This window comes from Myotis daubentonii, chromosome 16 (genome assembly GCF_963259705.1).
Source record: "Myotis daubentonii chromosome 16, mMyoDau2.1, whole genome shotgun sequence".
Lineage (NCBI taxonomy): Eukaryota > Metazoa > Chordata > Mammalia > Chiroptera > Vespertilionidae > Myotis > Myotis daubentonii.
The window spans coordinates 16,563,425-16,579,157 of record NC_081855.1 but is presented as its reverse complement, the minus strand read 5'-3'; the positions used below and the strand labels follow the sequence as shown (position 1 = coordinate 16,579,157).

At 43.4% G+C, this 15,733-nt stretch overlaps 1 protein-coding gene across 5 annotated transcripts in view; it reads left to right on the top strand.

Moving 5' to 3' along the window:
- Positions 1-15,733, top strand: part of NDEL1 (nudE neurodevelopment protein 1 like 1) — a 42,588-nt gene extending 26,855 nt beyond the window's left edge. Inside the window, exons 7-11 of one of the 5 annotated variants that reach the window (XM_059668653.1) lie at positions 2,476-2,567; positions 6,801-6,952; positions 11,038-11,072; positions 12,117-12,225; positions 12,363-12,381. In XM_059668653.1, the coding sequence (XP_059524636.1) occupies positions 2,476-2,567; positions 6,801-6,952; positions 11,038-11,072; positions 12,117-12,225; positions 12,363-12,366 (392 nt within the window). In that variant the 3' untranslated portion in view covers positions 12,367-12,381. Of the gene's footprint in view, positions 1-2,475; positions 2,568-6,800; positions 6,953-11,037; positions 11,073-12,116; positions 12,245-12,362; positions 12,382-14,500 lie in introns of those variants that run through there. The other 4 variants (XM_059668655.1, XM_059668656.1, XM_059668654.1 and 1 more) reach the window with 4 other exon arrangements.

The following is a 15,733-nucleotide window of genomic DNA, read 5'->3' as shown; positions in this document are numbered from 1 at the left end:
TAAATCAGTGACAAGGTTGAAGAACATCTCTGTGAAATGGTCTTTTAAAAAAATATTTTTATTGATTTCAGAGAGGAAGGGAAAGAGCGATAGAAACATCAGTTATGAGAGAGAACCATTGATCGGCTGCCTCCTGCACACCCCTACTGGGGATTGAGCCCACGGCCTGGGCATGTGCCCTTGACCAGATTCAAACCCAGGACTCTTCAGTCTGCAGGCCTATGCTCTATTCACTGAGCCAAACCAGCTAGGGGCTGAAATGGTCTATTTTTAATTGCATTGCATTGATACAATGCCCGTTTCCCAAAAGCACTTAATATAGTTTATCATTAAAGCACAGATATAATACCTAAAGTACAAAATTTGAGGAGAATAGAGAAAGCTGAGATTCAGAAATCCCTGCCAAGGAAAGTCTAGTAGTTTATTTATATCAATTGAGCACCTAATATGTGCCACACATTCTAGATTCTGGGAGTATAGTGGTGAATAAGACAAGTCCCTACTGTCAATGAGATTACATTCTAAAGGACAGAATGGTAAACAACAGCAGCAGCTGCAAAAGCATTTTACAGGCTGATCAGCACTCTAGAAAACAAAAAATAATAGTTAACATTTATTAAATACTGTGCTAGGCATTTTAAAAGCATGTTAACTAGTTTAAACTTCACAACAACTTTATGAGGTAAGTTAATTATTAGCTTCTTTTGCATATGGGTAACTTAACTCAAGGTCACACAGGTATCAAATGACAAGATGGATTTGTATCTAGCAGTTCCACTCAAGAGCTCTTAACCATTATGCTATTTATGTCAAAAATAAATTGGAGAAAGATGCACAATTGGAAATCTTTGCTGAAGGGCATGGAAGAAGAGAATGAATAGCATGCTCAATACTATGATTCTGAATGGAAAGACTTAATTTTGTTGTAATATCTATTCTCCCTAAATCAATCAATAATTTAAATTTTTAGTAAGAGTCTTAGGATTTTTTTTTAAGTTGTCAAGTTGATTTTAAAGTTACTCTTGAAGAGTAAATGTGTAAGACTAGCCAAGAGCCCAGCCGGCGTGGCTCAATAGTTGAGCCTGGACCTATGAGTCTGGAGGTCATGGTTCGATTCCCGGTGGGACATATGCCTGGGTTGCGGGCTCAGTCCCCAGTGTGGGGCCTGCAGAAGGCAGCTGATCGATGATTCTCTCTCATCATTGATGTTTCTATCACTCTCTTCCTCTCCCTTCTTCTCTGAAATCAATAAAAATATATTTTTTAAAAAAAGAATAGCCAAGAAAAGTTTGAAATAGTTTACTAACAAGAAGAGGCTTTGCCCTTCAAGATACCAAAATTTATTTTAATACTATAATAGCCGAAGCAGCATCTTTCTGGCAGAGTGGACTAATAATTTAATGGAGCTTGAAATATATAGGGAATTCAGTATATGGTTTTAGTACTATTTCAAGTGCTAAAAAACTATTTTAGTACTTTTTCACTAATTGGCTATCCATTTGGAGGGGAAATATGTAAATATTTGATAAGTGATCTAAGGGCAAAAAAATTTTTAGGAAAGCAATTAGGAGAAAATATGGGGAACATTTTTATAATATTGCGGTGAGGGAGCCAAAGGCTTCCTCCCCCATACACAAAGCTTAAAAGATAAATGTCAGCCCTGGCCTGTTGGCTCAGTGGATAGAGTGTTGGACTGAAGACTGAAGGGTCCCAGGTTCGATACTGGTCAGAGGCACGTGCCTGAGTTGCGGGCTTGATCCTCAGTGTGGGGCGTGCAGCAGGCAGCTGATCGATGATTCTCTCTCATCATTGATGTTTCTATCTCTCTCCTTCTCCCTTCCTCTCTGAAATTAATAAAAATATATTTAAAAGAAAAGATAAATGTCACTCTGAGAAATACAACATAAAAGAGAAAGGGTGGATATAATTATTGTTCCCTTGCAAATTGGTTAAAGGAAAGACAACCTGGTAGGAAAAAAATGCAAAGGATAGGCAGATAATTTCCGGAAGAGATTCAAATGATTAGTTATTAAGGAAATAAAAATTAAAACAAAATGACTATCAAATTGGCATAAAAAGATGTCTAATATTATTGACGACACCACCGTACACATTGCTGATATTGACATAATCTTCTTGGTGAGCATTTTGGCAGTCAGTACCTGTTAAGGTGAAAGAAATGGGCATAGCATATCCTCTGACCCAGCAGTTCTATTTTTAGGAATCTCTTCTTCAGAAATACTCATCTGGATGTTTTAAGGCTATACGTCCTTTTAGCATTATTTGTAGTGATGTAAAATTGGATGTAATCTAAATACTCATCAGTTGTAGAACTGTTAAACATGTTTATGGAATCTCCACTTTATCTGTAGTTTGGAATATATATTGATTTTTTTACATTGAATGTATACTATTTTGCAATAGCAACAAAACCCAAATTGCATGTATAAACACTTGTGTTTTATTTTTCTGTAGCTATACCAAACGGTTTTGGTACCAGTCCACTGACTCCTTCAGCTAGGATATCAGCACTAAACATTGTGGGGGATCTCTTACGGAAAGTAGGGGTAAGTATTCAATTATTTATCACTAGGTGTTTCGATTGCAAAGGTAATTGAATTATTTCTGAATGTGAAGTCAGGGAAGAAAAAAGGATACCTCCCTGTGGTAATTAAACTGAGAAGCAGAAGCATCCGGTGATCAGCTGAGGCTGGTCCAGATACTCACCTCCAGGGCTTGGGCTTGCTGGTGTCTCTCTCTGCAGGAGGCCCAGCGTGCTGACCTCCTAAGTTTCCACTGAGAATTCTGCATGTTCCCCATGCCTGTTTCTAAAGGACAATGAGTCCTCCACTTTTTCCTAAAATACTTCCTGCTGTATGTCCTTTTTTTTTTTAAAAAATTAAGCTTTTTAAAAATTGATTTTTAAAGAAGTAGGAAGGGGAAACATCAGTGTGAGAGCGAAACATTGATCGGCTGCCTCCTGCATGCCCCACACTGGGGCATGTGCCCTGACTGGGACTTGAACTGTGACCTCCTGGTTCATAGGTTGATGCTCAACCACTGAGCCATACAGGCCAGGCGCTTATTCAGTTTTTTTACTCTGTATAATACTCTTGGACCTTATCAAGAGAGTAGTACTCCATTGTGTGTTTTTTTAGCACTCTCTTGCTTTAACTTTGTTCCTATTCATATGTGATCCCACAGATGGTTTCCTCTGTTAGTGCTGAGCATGGTGTTTTTGGCCATGGAGGAGACCTGCAGTCTGGATCAATTAAGAAATGTGACTTCTTTCCTTCATTCAGATCACTGGAAACAATAATATGATTGTGTGGATTTAAGCTTTTCTTATTTCCCTCAGTGACTTGAACCTCTCTTTTCAGTAATCTACCCCTGAAACTTCCCACTATCCACCATGCCTTTACTTATTTTTTGTGTGTAAGACACTTTCTGAAAAAAGTAGAAGTTGCATTATACTTTCTTTGAAGAAGAAATGGGAGGCCAAGATACAGGGTCCTATGTTTACCTTTTCTAGCTTATGGAATTATTTTAACCATCAGATTCACTCTAAACTGCAATTTAAAGTTGCTATAAATAGTAATGTGCTTAAATCATTCATACAGTACATAGTTTTTCCTTACTTTTAAGATAATCATTTTTATCCAATTTGTTGTAAGAGTTATGGTATTTACCTCTGTAACTTGATAAAATAATGTTTTATTTTTCTGTATCTTGACTAACCAATTTTAAGCAAAAAGATGAGGACTTTAACTCACATTTTTGCAATTTTTATTTTTTGTTAGTGTTTTTTGTAATTTTAAATATAAAACCTCTATTTCTGAATTTATTAGATTATATTGCAACTCCTTATTGTGTATGTGTGTGTGTCTGTGTGTGTCTGTGTCTCTTTGTACCTTCTTTTACTCTCCATTGGTTAGTTCTGAAGATTGAAAATTAGTCAGTAGTATCTATAGTATCATGCCCATGTGTGCTACTGTATAATCATAGAGGGCAGCTGGCTCTTGGGTCATTTTATTCATATTGTTCAACAGATGGTTCAAGCATTTTGTTCTTTATCACTTACTCAGAATCATATCAGATTTTTTTGTATCGTGTGAGAGCTCAAATGCACTCTTTGCAATATCTCATACCTTCCAGCTTCTTACCCTCACTCTTTGCTGAAAGCTCTGATACGCTTATAGGGCTGCTGCACCACCGTCGTCCTTGAATTTCTCTTCATTATATGCTGTTGGATCAGCACTGTCTATTTCTGGACCCCAAGTTGTCATCTTTCTTTGTTCTTGTTTATTTTGTTTTAGTACCATAAATAAATTATTCAGAAATGGTGCATTAAAGTTGAACTTGGAGTCCTTGCATGGTTTACCTGTTTACCAGTCTCCCAAGATGTCATAAAACTTTGGTCTGCTTATCCGCCAGCTCCTGGCGTGCTTCCATGAATATTCTTTGGTCCACTGACTAGAACTACTCGGAAGCCGCATCCCCACGCTTGCACCCTCTTCCACTGAGAAATCAAGGCCATCTGACTTGAAGTTTTGTTTTCTCCTTTTTTTTTTATTATTCTGTTACCTCTGTTTGTAGCTCTTCTTCCTTTTTATTTCAGTAGTAAAAGTGTCATATTCGTGCTCCTGGCTAGTTTTGTCCCTGTATGCTTTGGATCCCATTCCTTCCAGCCTTGTCATCTTTATGTCTCCGGTATCTTCAGCTTTTTACTCTCTATATGTTAATATGTATGTGTAATATTAGATAATATATACATACTTTTTTTAATCTTAGAAAGCAAAAATAAAAGCAACTATTCTTTCTTTTACCCTATCTCTCTCTTCAGCCATTATTCTAATTCTTCCTTTTACAACCAACCTTTTTGAAAGCATGTCTCCATTTATTGTTAGCATTTTTTATTTGTTTTGTTTTTTGTTAATCCTCACCCGAGGATATTTTTTTCCATTGATTTTTAGAGAGAGTGGAAGGGAGGGGGAGACACAGAGAGAGAAACAATAGGAGAGAGACACATTGATTGGTTGCCTCCGGCACGCCGACCCTGGGTGGGGATTGAGCTTGCAACCGAGGTATGTGCCCTTGACTGGAATCGAACCTGCGGCCCTTTAGTCCGAGGGCCAGTGCTCTAATCATGAGCAAAACTGGCTGGGGCCATTGTTAGCGTTTTTGACTGTATATTAGTACACACTTCCCCAGACGTCCTTGTTTTGTCTCTGACGCTGCTCACTCCACTATAATTGCTCCTTGACGATCTCAGTGCTGTCAGCTAGAATGAATGCTGTTTTGTCCTGATTTTACTTGAAACATTCAAAACCACTTTTTTTTTTTTTTTTGGAATGCCTTCTTTCCTCTGTTCCTCTGATGCAGTGTCATGTCTGCTTCCTGTCTTCCTGCCCATTCCTCTTTGTCATTTGTTAGGTCTTAATCTGCCCACCCTTTCATTGTTGATTTTATTCAGAGCTCTGTCCTTAATTTCCTCATCTTATTCACAACTATGATTTTGTCTACTTCTTGGTATATATATCTTCTAAATCTTGGTATCTAAACCACTTTATTCACTCGAGTGCCAGACCCCAGTACTTGCACTTGGATATCTCCCTGACATCTCAGATACAACTTGTGCCAGCTGTATGATAGGTGCTTAGCACATCCGTATTTGAAGGAATGAATGAGTGTCTTGAACATAGGAGCTTAGTGGCTCTCAGTTTTTACTGTGTATGTGTACATTAACAAGTTGCTGAAATAATGCTTATGTAAAGCTTATCCTACAAGGTCACTACCTCTCTTCTGTTTGTTCTTATTTTATAGGTCATTGTACTTTTGTTATAGGAAAGGAGGATAGAAGACGTTTGTTTTCATTTCTGTTTCTTAACAGCTTGTATTGAAATTATGGGGGGAGGATTTTTAAAGTGCATATGTTATCTGTGGATTTAATTTACTTATGCATTCCTAATTCCTTAGTATCATGGATAATAGGAATGGACTGTTTTTTGCCCTCCTCCTTTTTTTGTCAGGGAGACGGCTTTGAGTTGGTCAGAGTGTCTATGGGGAAGGGGGAGTTGGTGATATCTGTGTGTGATGGAAATAGATGAGGAAGTCCTGTTCTCTTCATGTCGTCTGTTTGTAGAGCCTGGCAAGTGCCAGGTGCCAAGAAAGGCACCCGATTTAGAGGTAAATGCTCTAAAGGTCTGGTGTCATTTTCCGGTGAATTATTTAATTATAGAAAAAGGGTATCAGACATTTACCCTGTGTTCTAAGAAGTAGGAATAGTCTTTAACATCATGTGAAGTGTTGTAAATGCTCTTATCCATTTTAATGCATTAGAAATAACTAAACTGAAATGCTGTAGAAATAATTGGCTGCTTTAAAAAATTCTCATGATATTTTTGCATTCTTTATGCATTTGCTCCCAAAAGAGCCCTCCTCCATACTCATCCACCTCTAACTAGCCAACTAACAAAACTCAGAAAGACATAATGGATGGGGTCAAGAGACCTGGGGTCTGTCTTGGTTTGCTTGTGCCACATTTTTCTTATGTGAGTGAGGATATTTGTATCCCTCGGAGCAGTGAGAGGGATAAGTAAAATGTTCTGAGCTCATTAGAAAGGGAGTCAGCATGAACATTTCCTTTGTCTGCCAGAAAGGTGATTGACTCTGGCTTAAGTAGCCACCAGTATCCACGGAGAGAGTAAAGTTTGAGTCTCAAAATAGAAATGGTTTGAAATGCAGATTTTTATGTGCAGCTACTGTTTTGACAACCAAATCATTCCTTCTTTCTTTTGTAGGCTTTAGAATCCAAATTAGCAGCTTGCAGGAATTTTGCAAAGGACCAAGCATCACGAAAATCCTATATTTCAGGGAATGTTAACTGCGGGGTGATGAATAGCAACGGCACCAAGTTCTCTAGATCAGGGCATACGTCTTTCTTCGACAAAGGGTAAGTTTTGGAAGTTTTAAATAATTTCAAGTATTAAAGTTACACGTTATTAAGTGAGCTTACTGAAGCTTTGAAAAGATAAACTCAGTTTGATAAATCTACCTGAAGCCTGTTACCATTCAGATCTCACAGGACATGAAATCTATTGCTGTCTTCTGTCCCCATAGAGTCTGTTGTCCTGGGAACCCTGACTCTGAGCATCTGCCCTGGAAGCAGACTCTTGGAAGGCAGCAGTGCTAGGCTCTGCCCGTGATATAGTCCTTGTGCTCAAGGCACTTACAGGCTCATAGACTTTTCTGGCAAGTATAGAATGGGGCAAAAGTAGGTTTACAGTTGTTTGTATGGACAATAATAAAAATAAGAACAAACGGTTTTGCATATTCACAACTGTAAACCTACTTTTGCACACCCCCCACCCCAGTGTTTGTTAAGGGTAGAAGAGAACACTCGTTATGTATACATGCAAACTCTGTAATGAACGTTCTGCCTGAAGATTTTAGAAAAATATAAAACCACTGGATCAAATATAGTTTAGGAGATACAAATTTTGTATGATGTGAAGATGGTTTTTAGGGAATTGAGAAATTAAAAAAATTGTGTTAGGATTGAAGCCATGATACATCCTTTTTTTTAATTTCAGAGAGGAAGGGAGAGGGAAGGAGAGAGAGAAACATCAATGATGAGAATCATTGATTGGGTGCCTCCTGCACGACCCCCACTGGGGATCAAGCCTGCAACTGGGCATGTGCCCTTGATTGGAATCAAACCCAGGACCCTGTAATACGCAGGCGACGCTCTATCCATTGAGCCAAACCAGCTAGGGTGTGATATATCTTAAATGCAAAAAAATTTCAATTGGTGCAGAAGTACATAAAATAAAAAGTAAATGTTTTTTGTTTTCACACTATTTTTACATTCTTAGTTATTTCTAGTCATGTACAGTCATATGTATCTTCTATAAGCTTTTAAGATCTATGAGATTATACTTCAGATATTCTTTAACATGCCAATATGATTTATATTGCCAGTATCTTTTCATGTCAGTACATACTACTCTACCTCAATTTAAAAAACAAAAACATTGCATGGTTATACTCTTTTATGGGTGTGCCTTAATTTAGGGAACTAGTTAAATAGTTAAGACCTGTGGTCTGGGGATGCTGACCACGTTACCCAAGGTAGCTGTTATCAGAACAACGACTGAGGCAGCGCCATCCCTTGGCACTGTCTCTGCTTTGAGTCGTAGAGGCTGCTCATTCTTGTCCTGTGAAAGCAACACAGATACAACTCTAGAAATTTTCCCAATTTCTTAAAGGAGCTTGTATGTTCTGCTTTCCTATGTAACTGTGGCATTTTTCCGGAGAGCCTGAGAGATTCTACCTTCATGTATACATATTTCTTTAAGGAGAGCATTCTAAAATACCAATATATAAATCAGAACTTTATTTTAACCATTGGGATTCCTCAGGGGGAGTAAGTGTAAAATTAATTTTCCTCAGGTTTAGGAGTTTCAGGCAACCTTGAGGAATGCTCATTTTTATACAATAATGATAAGTGGAATAAATAAGTATTTGACATTAAATTGCCATTTGCCCCAAACAATACAGGGATAGTTTAGGGGTGCCTAATTATTTTTTTTCTGTAACCTGTAATTACCTCCGGTAGAGTAGTTATTAGTCTCTACCTGGAATCATGTTTCTTTCCTTGGGCACCTTATGACGTGAGAATAGGCATGGACCAGAAACAGGTTGGTTGGACAAATAGCTTTGCATGTAGAAAGTCCTTAGAACAGTCATGAGGAAGGAGGAGTAACAGTCAGTGCAGGCTCCCTGCTCCGGTCTTCGGTCTTCGTCAGCGACTGGCTTCCGTTGGACCCCTGACGCAGACAGAGCACAGTGGTTGCCCGGAGGTGACCCCGTTCTTAGGGAGATGCAGAGGCTTCAGGTGGCCCGGAACCAGGCGTGGGCCCTGGGCACTGTGTGGAGCCCCACCTCCGCCCTCTGAGAGGCATCCTGGACGCGACGCATGCAGGCTTTATTCCTGCACTGCACCTGGAAGCGTACCGCTCCATAGAAAGTTGCAGAGGATATTTAGTTTTGGTTTAAATAGGACACATTTTTAACTATTATTTCTATTAAGAATTCAGTATGCTTTTGTGGGTTGGCCTTTCCTCAAGTGTTTAGTTTATATGACAAATAGGTTGCTTATACACACTCAGATATTAACCTATTGCTTGAGTTGCATTTGTCTAGTTGCCATATTCCTATAGCTCTCTTTTGTGGGGTTTTGCTGTGTTCTTACTTCCTTGCTGCTTTACTTTGATTCTGGCTTCCTTCTGACCCACCTGGCTTTTTACCTCTGGCCTTTCTTCCTGCAGACCTATCCCATGCAACAAAGAGGTAATATGCAAATTAACCCTCACGCCATCACAAGATGGCTGCCTATGACCAGGCCAGCAGGGGGATTAGTGAGGGACGACCAAATGACTGAACAGCAGGCTGCATGGGGCGACCAGGCCGGCAGGGGGAGTGGCAGTTGGGGGTGACTAGGCTGGCAGGAAGGGCAGTTGGGGCGACTAGGCCGGCAGGGGGGCAGTTAGGGGTGACCAGGCCGGCAGAGGGGGGCAGTTGGGGCCACCAGGCCAGCGGGGGGGGGGCAGTAAGAGGCGACCTGGATGGTGAGGGGGCAGTTAGGGGCGACCAGGCCGGTGTGGGGTGCACTTGGGGTGACTAGGCCAGCACGGGGGGCTGTTAGGGGCGATTAGGCTGGCAGGGGGGCAGTGAGGGGCGACTAGGCCAGTGGGGGGGGCAGTTGGGGGTGACCAGGCTGGCAGGCGGTTTAGTGAGGGACGACCAAATGACTGAACAGTAGGCTGCATGAGGCGACCAGGCCGCGGGGGGAGCCGTGAGGGGCAACTAGGCCAGCAGGGGAGGCAGTTGGGGGTGACCTGGCTGGCAGCACGGGGGCAGTAAGGGGTGACCAGGTTGGCGGGGGGCGGGGAGGGAAGTTAGGAGCAACCAGGCTGGCAGCGAGGGGCAAGTCAGGGCAACCAGGCCGGCAGGGGGGTAAGTTAGGGGTGATCAGGTCGGCATGCAGAGGCAGTGAGGGGTGATCAGGCCGGCTGTGGGGCGGGGGGGGCAGTTAGGGGCGACTGGGCAGGCAGGTGAGCGATTAGGAACCAGTGGTCCAGGATTGTGAGAGGGATGTTCAACTGCCGGTTTAAACTGGCAGTCGGACATCCTCCAAGGGGTTCTGGATTGGTGAGGGTGCAGGCTGGGCTGAGGGGACCCCCCCCCCCCCCCGTGCACAAGTTTTCTGCACCGGGCCTCTAGTTAGCTAGATGAAAAACCAGGATGGTATTTACCAGCTGCGAGAGGAATTGGGGAAGTAGCCTAACTCTCTGCTCCATGATTAAATGTCAGGTTAAAAGAAGAAATGCCAGTTCTTAGAGACTGCAGCTTGCAGTTTCAGTGTGAGAAAAGCTCTTCATTTTGAAGTCTGGGCTCTAGAATGTGCCTGCCCTACCTCTCGCTCCTGGGCAGTGTCTGGAGCACTGGCACCAGCTTTACCGGCCTCCTGGGGCCCTGGAGGAGCATTGTCTGGGGAGGTTAATCAAGGCCAGTTTGTGTGTGAGTGCGCATGTGTGTCAGGCGCAGTGAGGCCTTGCTACGTAAAACAGTGTACCGTATTATTACATTTACTTTATAGGACTTGAAAATATTCTCTAAGTTCTGGTTATTTGAGGGCCTCTTGGAATCAGGATTTTTATCTAGTCTGTGATCACCTCTGCAAGTTCCTAAAATATGGCTCGCTGGACCTGCTTCTTCCAACCACTAGGAGCCCTTAATATCACTCATCTGAAAAGATACAAATTGTGTAGTATAGTCATTTATATTATCTCAAAAATATTCTTTTTTTCTTCATAGCATTTATTTAGTTTTCTATGTATCACTTACCCTAATTTTGTAAGCCAGTCAGATTTCTTTTGGGCTATGTGTAGGTAGGTGGGCATACACTAATTTTAGGGCACGGTATGAAAATAGTATTTGCATTACTGTTTAATGTTTTTTCCTTTTTTTTATTAGGCAAGAAAAAGTCATATTTCCCACGTTGTTCATGGGTAATTGAATTTGTTTGCTGTGCTATTTTTTATTCTTTTTCAATCATGATGTGTGGTGGGAGACCCATTAACAAACTGTTTTCACTAACTGCATGGGGCTGACTCTGCTTTAACCCACTTACAGCCCATAAGTGAGCCTTCAAATTCCTGTTTGACTCAACTGTATACCATTATTGGTTCAGCTGTGCAGAACCAAACGGATGAGTTGTAGTGGTGCTGGGCAGTTGTGAATAGCAGGCACTCGCTGTGTGGTCAGGTGCTGAGAGATGATGCAGGACTCGAGTGGGGGCCACGGGTACCTGGCAGGTCCTGGGACCATATTTGAATGTCTCTGTGGGACTGGGTTCTTCCTGTTACCAGTGTGTCTTGTTTTTTCAAAGTAGGCAGTAATGATTACGGAGCCTTGCTGGGGGGACTCTCCCCTCTGCGCTCACTCTTGTTTCTCAGAGCACATTGGAATGATAGATGGAGACGTGTATAAGATCTGCCTTTCTTCTCTGTTTTCAGGAAGGCACATTTCAGTTTGTAGGGCCTGGGGCAAGGTCGCGAGCTGGCTGAGCTGCGCGACTCCCATGGACCATCTAACTAGGAAGACGGGTCTGGAGTGTGTCTGCTGCCTCCTGCATGAGCGCTGGCCCACTCTCAGGCCTTTCTCTACCGCCCTCTCAGGTGTCCTCCACTTGCTGCTTTGATGGATTTAGTGTCCATACGTCATCACTGTTGTGTTCTATTTATTGTCCTCCTGACTAGCTTATAAAGGTGCCCTTTTCACTTCTGTTGTCATTTTGTAACTCACCTTAGTTTCTTTTCTCAGCTGGAGTCTCTATTTTTCAGACTCTTTAACTAGATTTTGGTGGTAAGGCCATGAGATTTCATAGCTTCTGTAACCTGTTCACATAGATAATTCCCAAGATCTGTGTCCCCACCCCTGCCTGCTCTCTTTCTGTTCATTTCTGTGGTGTCCACCGGGACATTTCCTTTCAGCTCTTTTGCTGCTTCCTGAAACCAAATGTGAATATGGAGGTTTCTTTCCCCATTTCACAGCTTTGCAGTTTCCTGAAGGTGCCTCACCAGACACAATCCTACCTCTAGGGTCAGCTCTCTCCCTCTGGTCTTCTGCATCCCACTTCTTGGCTCAGGAAAGAAGTGCTTGGTGAGGCCCTTGTTGTTCTCTCTTTATTCTGTCCAACTTGCAAATCAGAATTTCTATTCCCATTCGTACTGAGAACGACTCACCTAGTTTCTTGTCCTTTTGTATTCTGATCGCACTGCTTATTTTTCCCACTGTAGCTGACTTGGGTTGGGAGCACCAAAGTGGTTGCTCCTGAGGGCTGTCAGGTCTCTTCTGGCCAGGAGGATGCTGGGAAAGGAGAATGGCCTGGTCATCTGGAGGCAAGTTATGAGCCCTGCTTCCCCATTGATGGGCTCGTAGGGGAACTCAGGTGAATGGCTGGACCTTCTCCTGCTTTGGTTTTTTGAGCGTTACAACAATGGGGATGGACTTTATGTTCTTTAAAGATCTGTCTAATTTGAAAATGCCAAATCTCAGTCCTAAGCCTGCACGTGGAGCCGTCCTTGTGGTCGCTGGTTGTGCACACCCCTGTGGAGCAGGTGCCAGGTTCTTCCTGGCACCCACAGTGCTCCCTTTCTGCTGGTTTTGGGGGTGTCTGTAGTACAGCCTGCAGAATGTGGTGTTCACCTGTGTAAAGCTGAGGTTTGTGAGGCCTGCCTGGTTCTCCTTGGGCTTTGAGGAGAAGCGGGCTTTGGTGGCTCTGGGACTAGTCAGACAAGTGACAGCTGGGCTTATTACGTGAGGGCTGCAGTGGCATATAGGATGGGGCCTTGGGAGAGTAGGAGGGATGATTTCAAGTTTTCACATACGACGAGGCTCAAATATCAGGCCTCCCCTAGCCCTAAACAGAACACGGGTGTACAGCAGGGAGAAATGACATGTAGAGCCCTGTGGCTCTGTGTGGGTAGCTTGACTTCAAACTTGAAATCTGGACTCTGAGGTTATTTCTTCAGGCATTAACTGTTTCTTCAGGGTAGCGCAGGGTCATTTGTCAAGTCTCTTTTGCATGCCTGTTTCTCTGAGATTACACTCACCTCTTCAGTGTATGTAGCACTTATCTTTGTGGGGAATGTGTGTGCATTTTTTGTAAGAATGAGTCTATACTCAACTCCCTAGACCCCTCTGATGAGTGGATGGCGGGGGGCAGTGGTGGGCAAGTGTGGTGAGTGCGGCCTTTTGCAATTCGCTGTATTTCCCAAATTGCTAGTGGGACACTTTCCTAGGAAGTTTTCCAGGATGGAGAGGCTGAAGTGGCTTCCTGAGAGGTTCCAGGCCTCGCACTCACTCCTCACTGCTTCCCGCGGCTGTGCTGCCAGATGGGTGGGCTGAGGTGGGCGCTCTGCATCCCTGGGCTCAGGTGTGCGACCCTCCTTGTAGACTCCTGTGCTGGGCTGGTTGCTCAGCAACCAGTCTGCAGAGCAGCCTCCCTAGCTGGCTGCTTAACAATGTAAAAAAGTTACTTTACCCCTTCATTAAGATATTCGTGTACATTGTAGGAGATTTGGAAAACAATAAAAAAGTATAAAGTAGTAAACAAAATTTACCCATAACCCAGAGGGAAGAAAAGTAACTTGTTAAACTTTCTGTAATATATATGATTTAATGTACATATATGTGTGTGTGTTTGTGTGGATCTATGTATGTGTGAGTACCTCCACACATTCTAGAATTAGCTACACAGGCAGTAATGCCTATCTATATAAGGGGCTATAGTCTAGATTGAATACATACTACTTACACTTTTTCTTTTTTCTTTACATCATTGAACATATATAGTTTGGTAACCTTTTTCTATTCACCATTAATTACATTCTGAATATTTTCCCATGCTGTTAAAGAACTGTGGAAATGGATTTAAAAAATATTTTTATTGATTTCAGAGAGGAAGGGACAGAGAGAGAGATAGAAACATCAATGGTAAGAGAGAATCATTGATCAGCTCCCTCCTGCACGCCCCATGCTGGGGATCTAACTTACAACCCAGGCATATGCCCTGACTGGGAATCAAACCATGATCTCCTGGTTCATAGGTTGACACTCAGCCACTGAGTCATGCTGGTAGAGCGTGGGGAAATGGGTTGTTAATGGTCGTATACTATTTTATCATTTAGTTGTGGCTGCAGTGGCCAGTGTGATGAAGCTGCCCATAGTCTCATTACCGTAGGACCCCTGAGTTCTCAAGTCTAACCAACTGATGCTCGAGGCAGCCACTCTTCCCTGGGCCGTCGGGATTCTGCTATGGGCCGGGAAGAGGGGTAGTTTTAGAGAGAAAATGAATTTGTTGCTGTGTGTCAAGTGGTTTTAAATGACAGTCTCTCTTTTTCTTCCCCCTCTCTTCTCTGCTGTCACCCCCCAGGGCAGTAAACGGCTTTGACCCAGCTCCTCCTCCTCCTGGTCTGGGCTCCTCGCGCCCCTCGTCGGCACCAGGTATGCTGCCTCTCAGTGTGTGAGTGCCCAGCTTCCCAACGGGGGCTCCGCCCTCCTCCAACAGCCCAGGACACCCACGCCTCACCCTTCGGTGCCTGGGCCCAGCCCGTGGCTCTGTCTGCCTCCCTAGGGCTGGCAGAGAGAGGGCAGGCTGCATGCAGTGGTGGCTGCTGGGCCCTGCCCAGCCCCAGGACTGCACGATATCAACACTGGCTGTTTTCTCTTCTCGCCGGAGTGCCGTTGGTTTCACGATTGCACTTTGTGGGTCACAAGGTGATGTATTGCTGGGCCACTGGATGCAGAAGTACCCATTCATCATACCTGCCTCAGCCCCACCCTGCTGTACCGATAGGATTTAGTTGTATTTAGGACATTGCAGATCTTTTAGACGTTCTCTCCCAAATCAGGTCAACGTGTGCCCTCCTGAGCTCCCACCCAAGCACCTTTGTGCTCCTGATCATGTGTTTGTCCCCAGCTCCACCCCACACAGCCTGGGCCTGTTGCTGGCAGACAGTCGGGAAGGTCACTGAATTAGGGAACACAGTCTCATCACCCTAGGACCACTGAGCTCTCCAGTCTCATTGCTGCGTCTTCTGATTTTGCTTCAGCAGTTAGCACGCCACAGCTTGGCCTCCCAGAGCGGGAGCCTGTGGGGCCGGGACGAACAGCTGGGCCTCTGCTGTCTTCTCCTCCTTGTGCCTCAGACGCAGGGTGGAGGTGGTGCAGCCTCCCACCAGCTTTCTGGTCATTCAGTTAAATGACAGCTTCACAGCTTTTGGTTTTGTTCCGCGGCCTCTCCAGTTGTGTTAGGAAGGACTGAGCGGCCTGGTTCCGGGGGCCGGCTGGTGCCAGCTCCTGGGGGCAGACTGAGCCCAGTGGTTGTCCCTGTGCACCTTTGGTCACTCCCATGCTGCATTGACTGTTTACATTTGTTGTTTTGTACATAGGTTTGTAAACATTACTGCCCAAGATATTTGTAAATAACTTGGGCTTTGTAGCTTTTATTTATTCAGAGCTCATACGGCATGTTAATGACTTATGATGGTGTCCTACTCTGGGCAACTGTATAGAATCATCATGTGGTTAAAAAAAAAAAAAAGAAAGTACTTCCCCTCCAAAAAATCTATTAATGTGGAAACAATAAATTTCACACAAAAAAGTA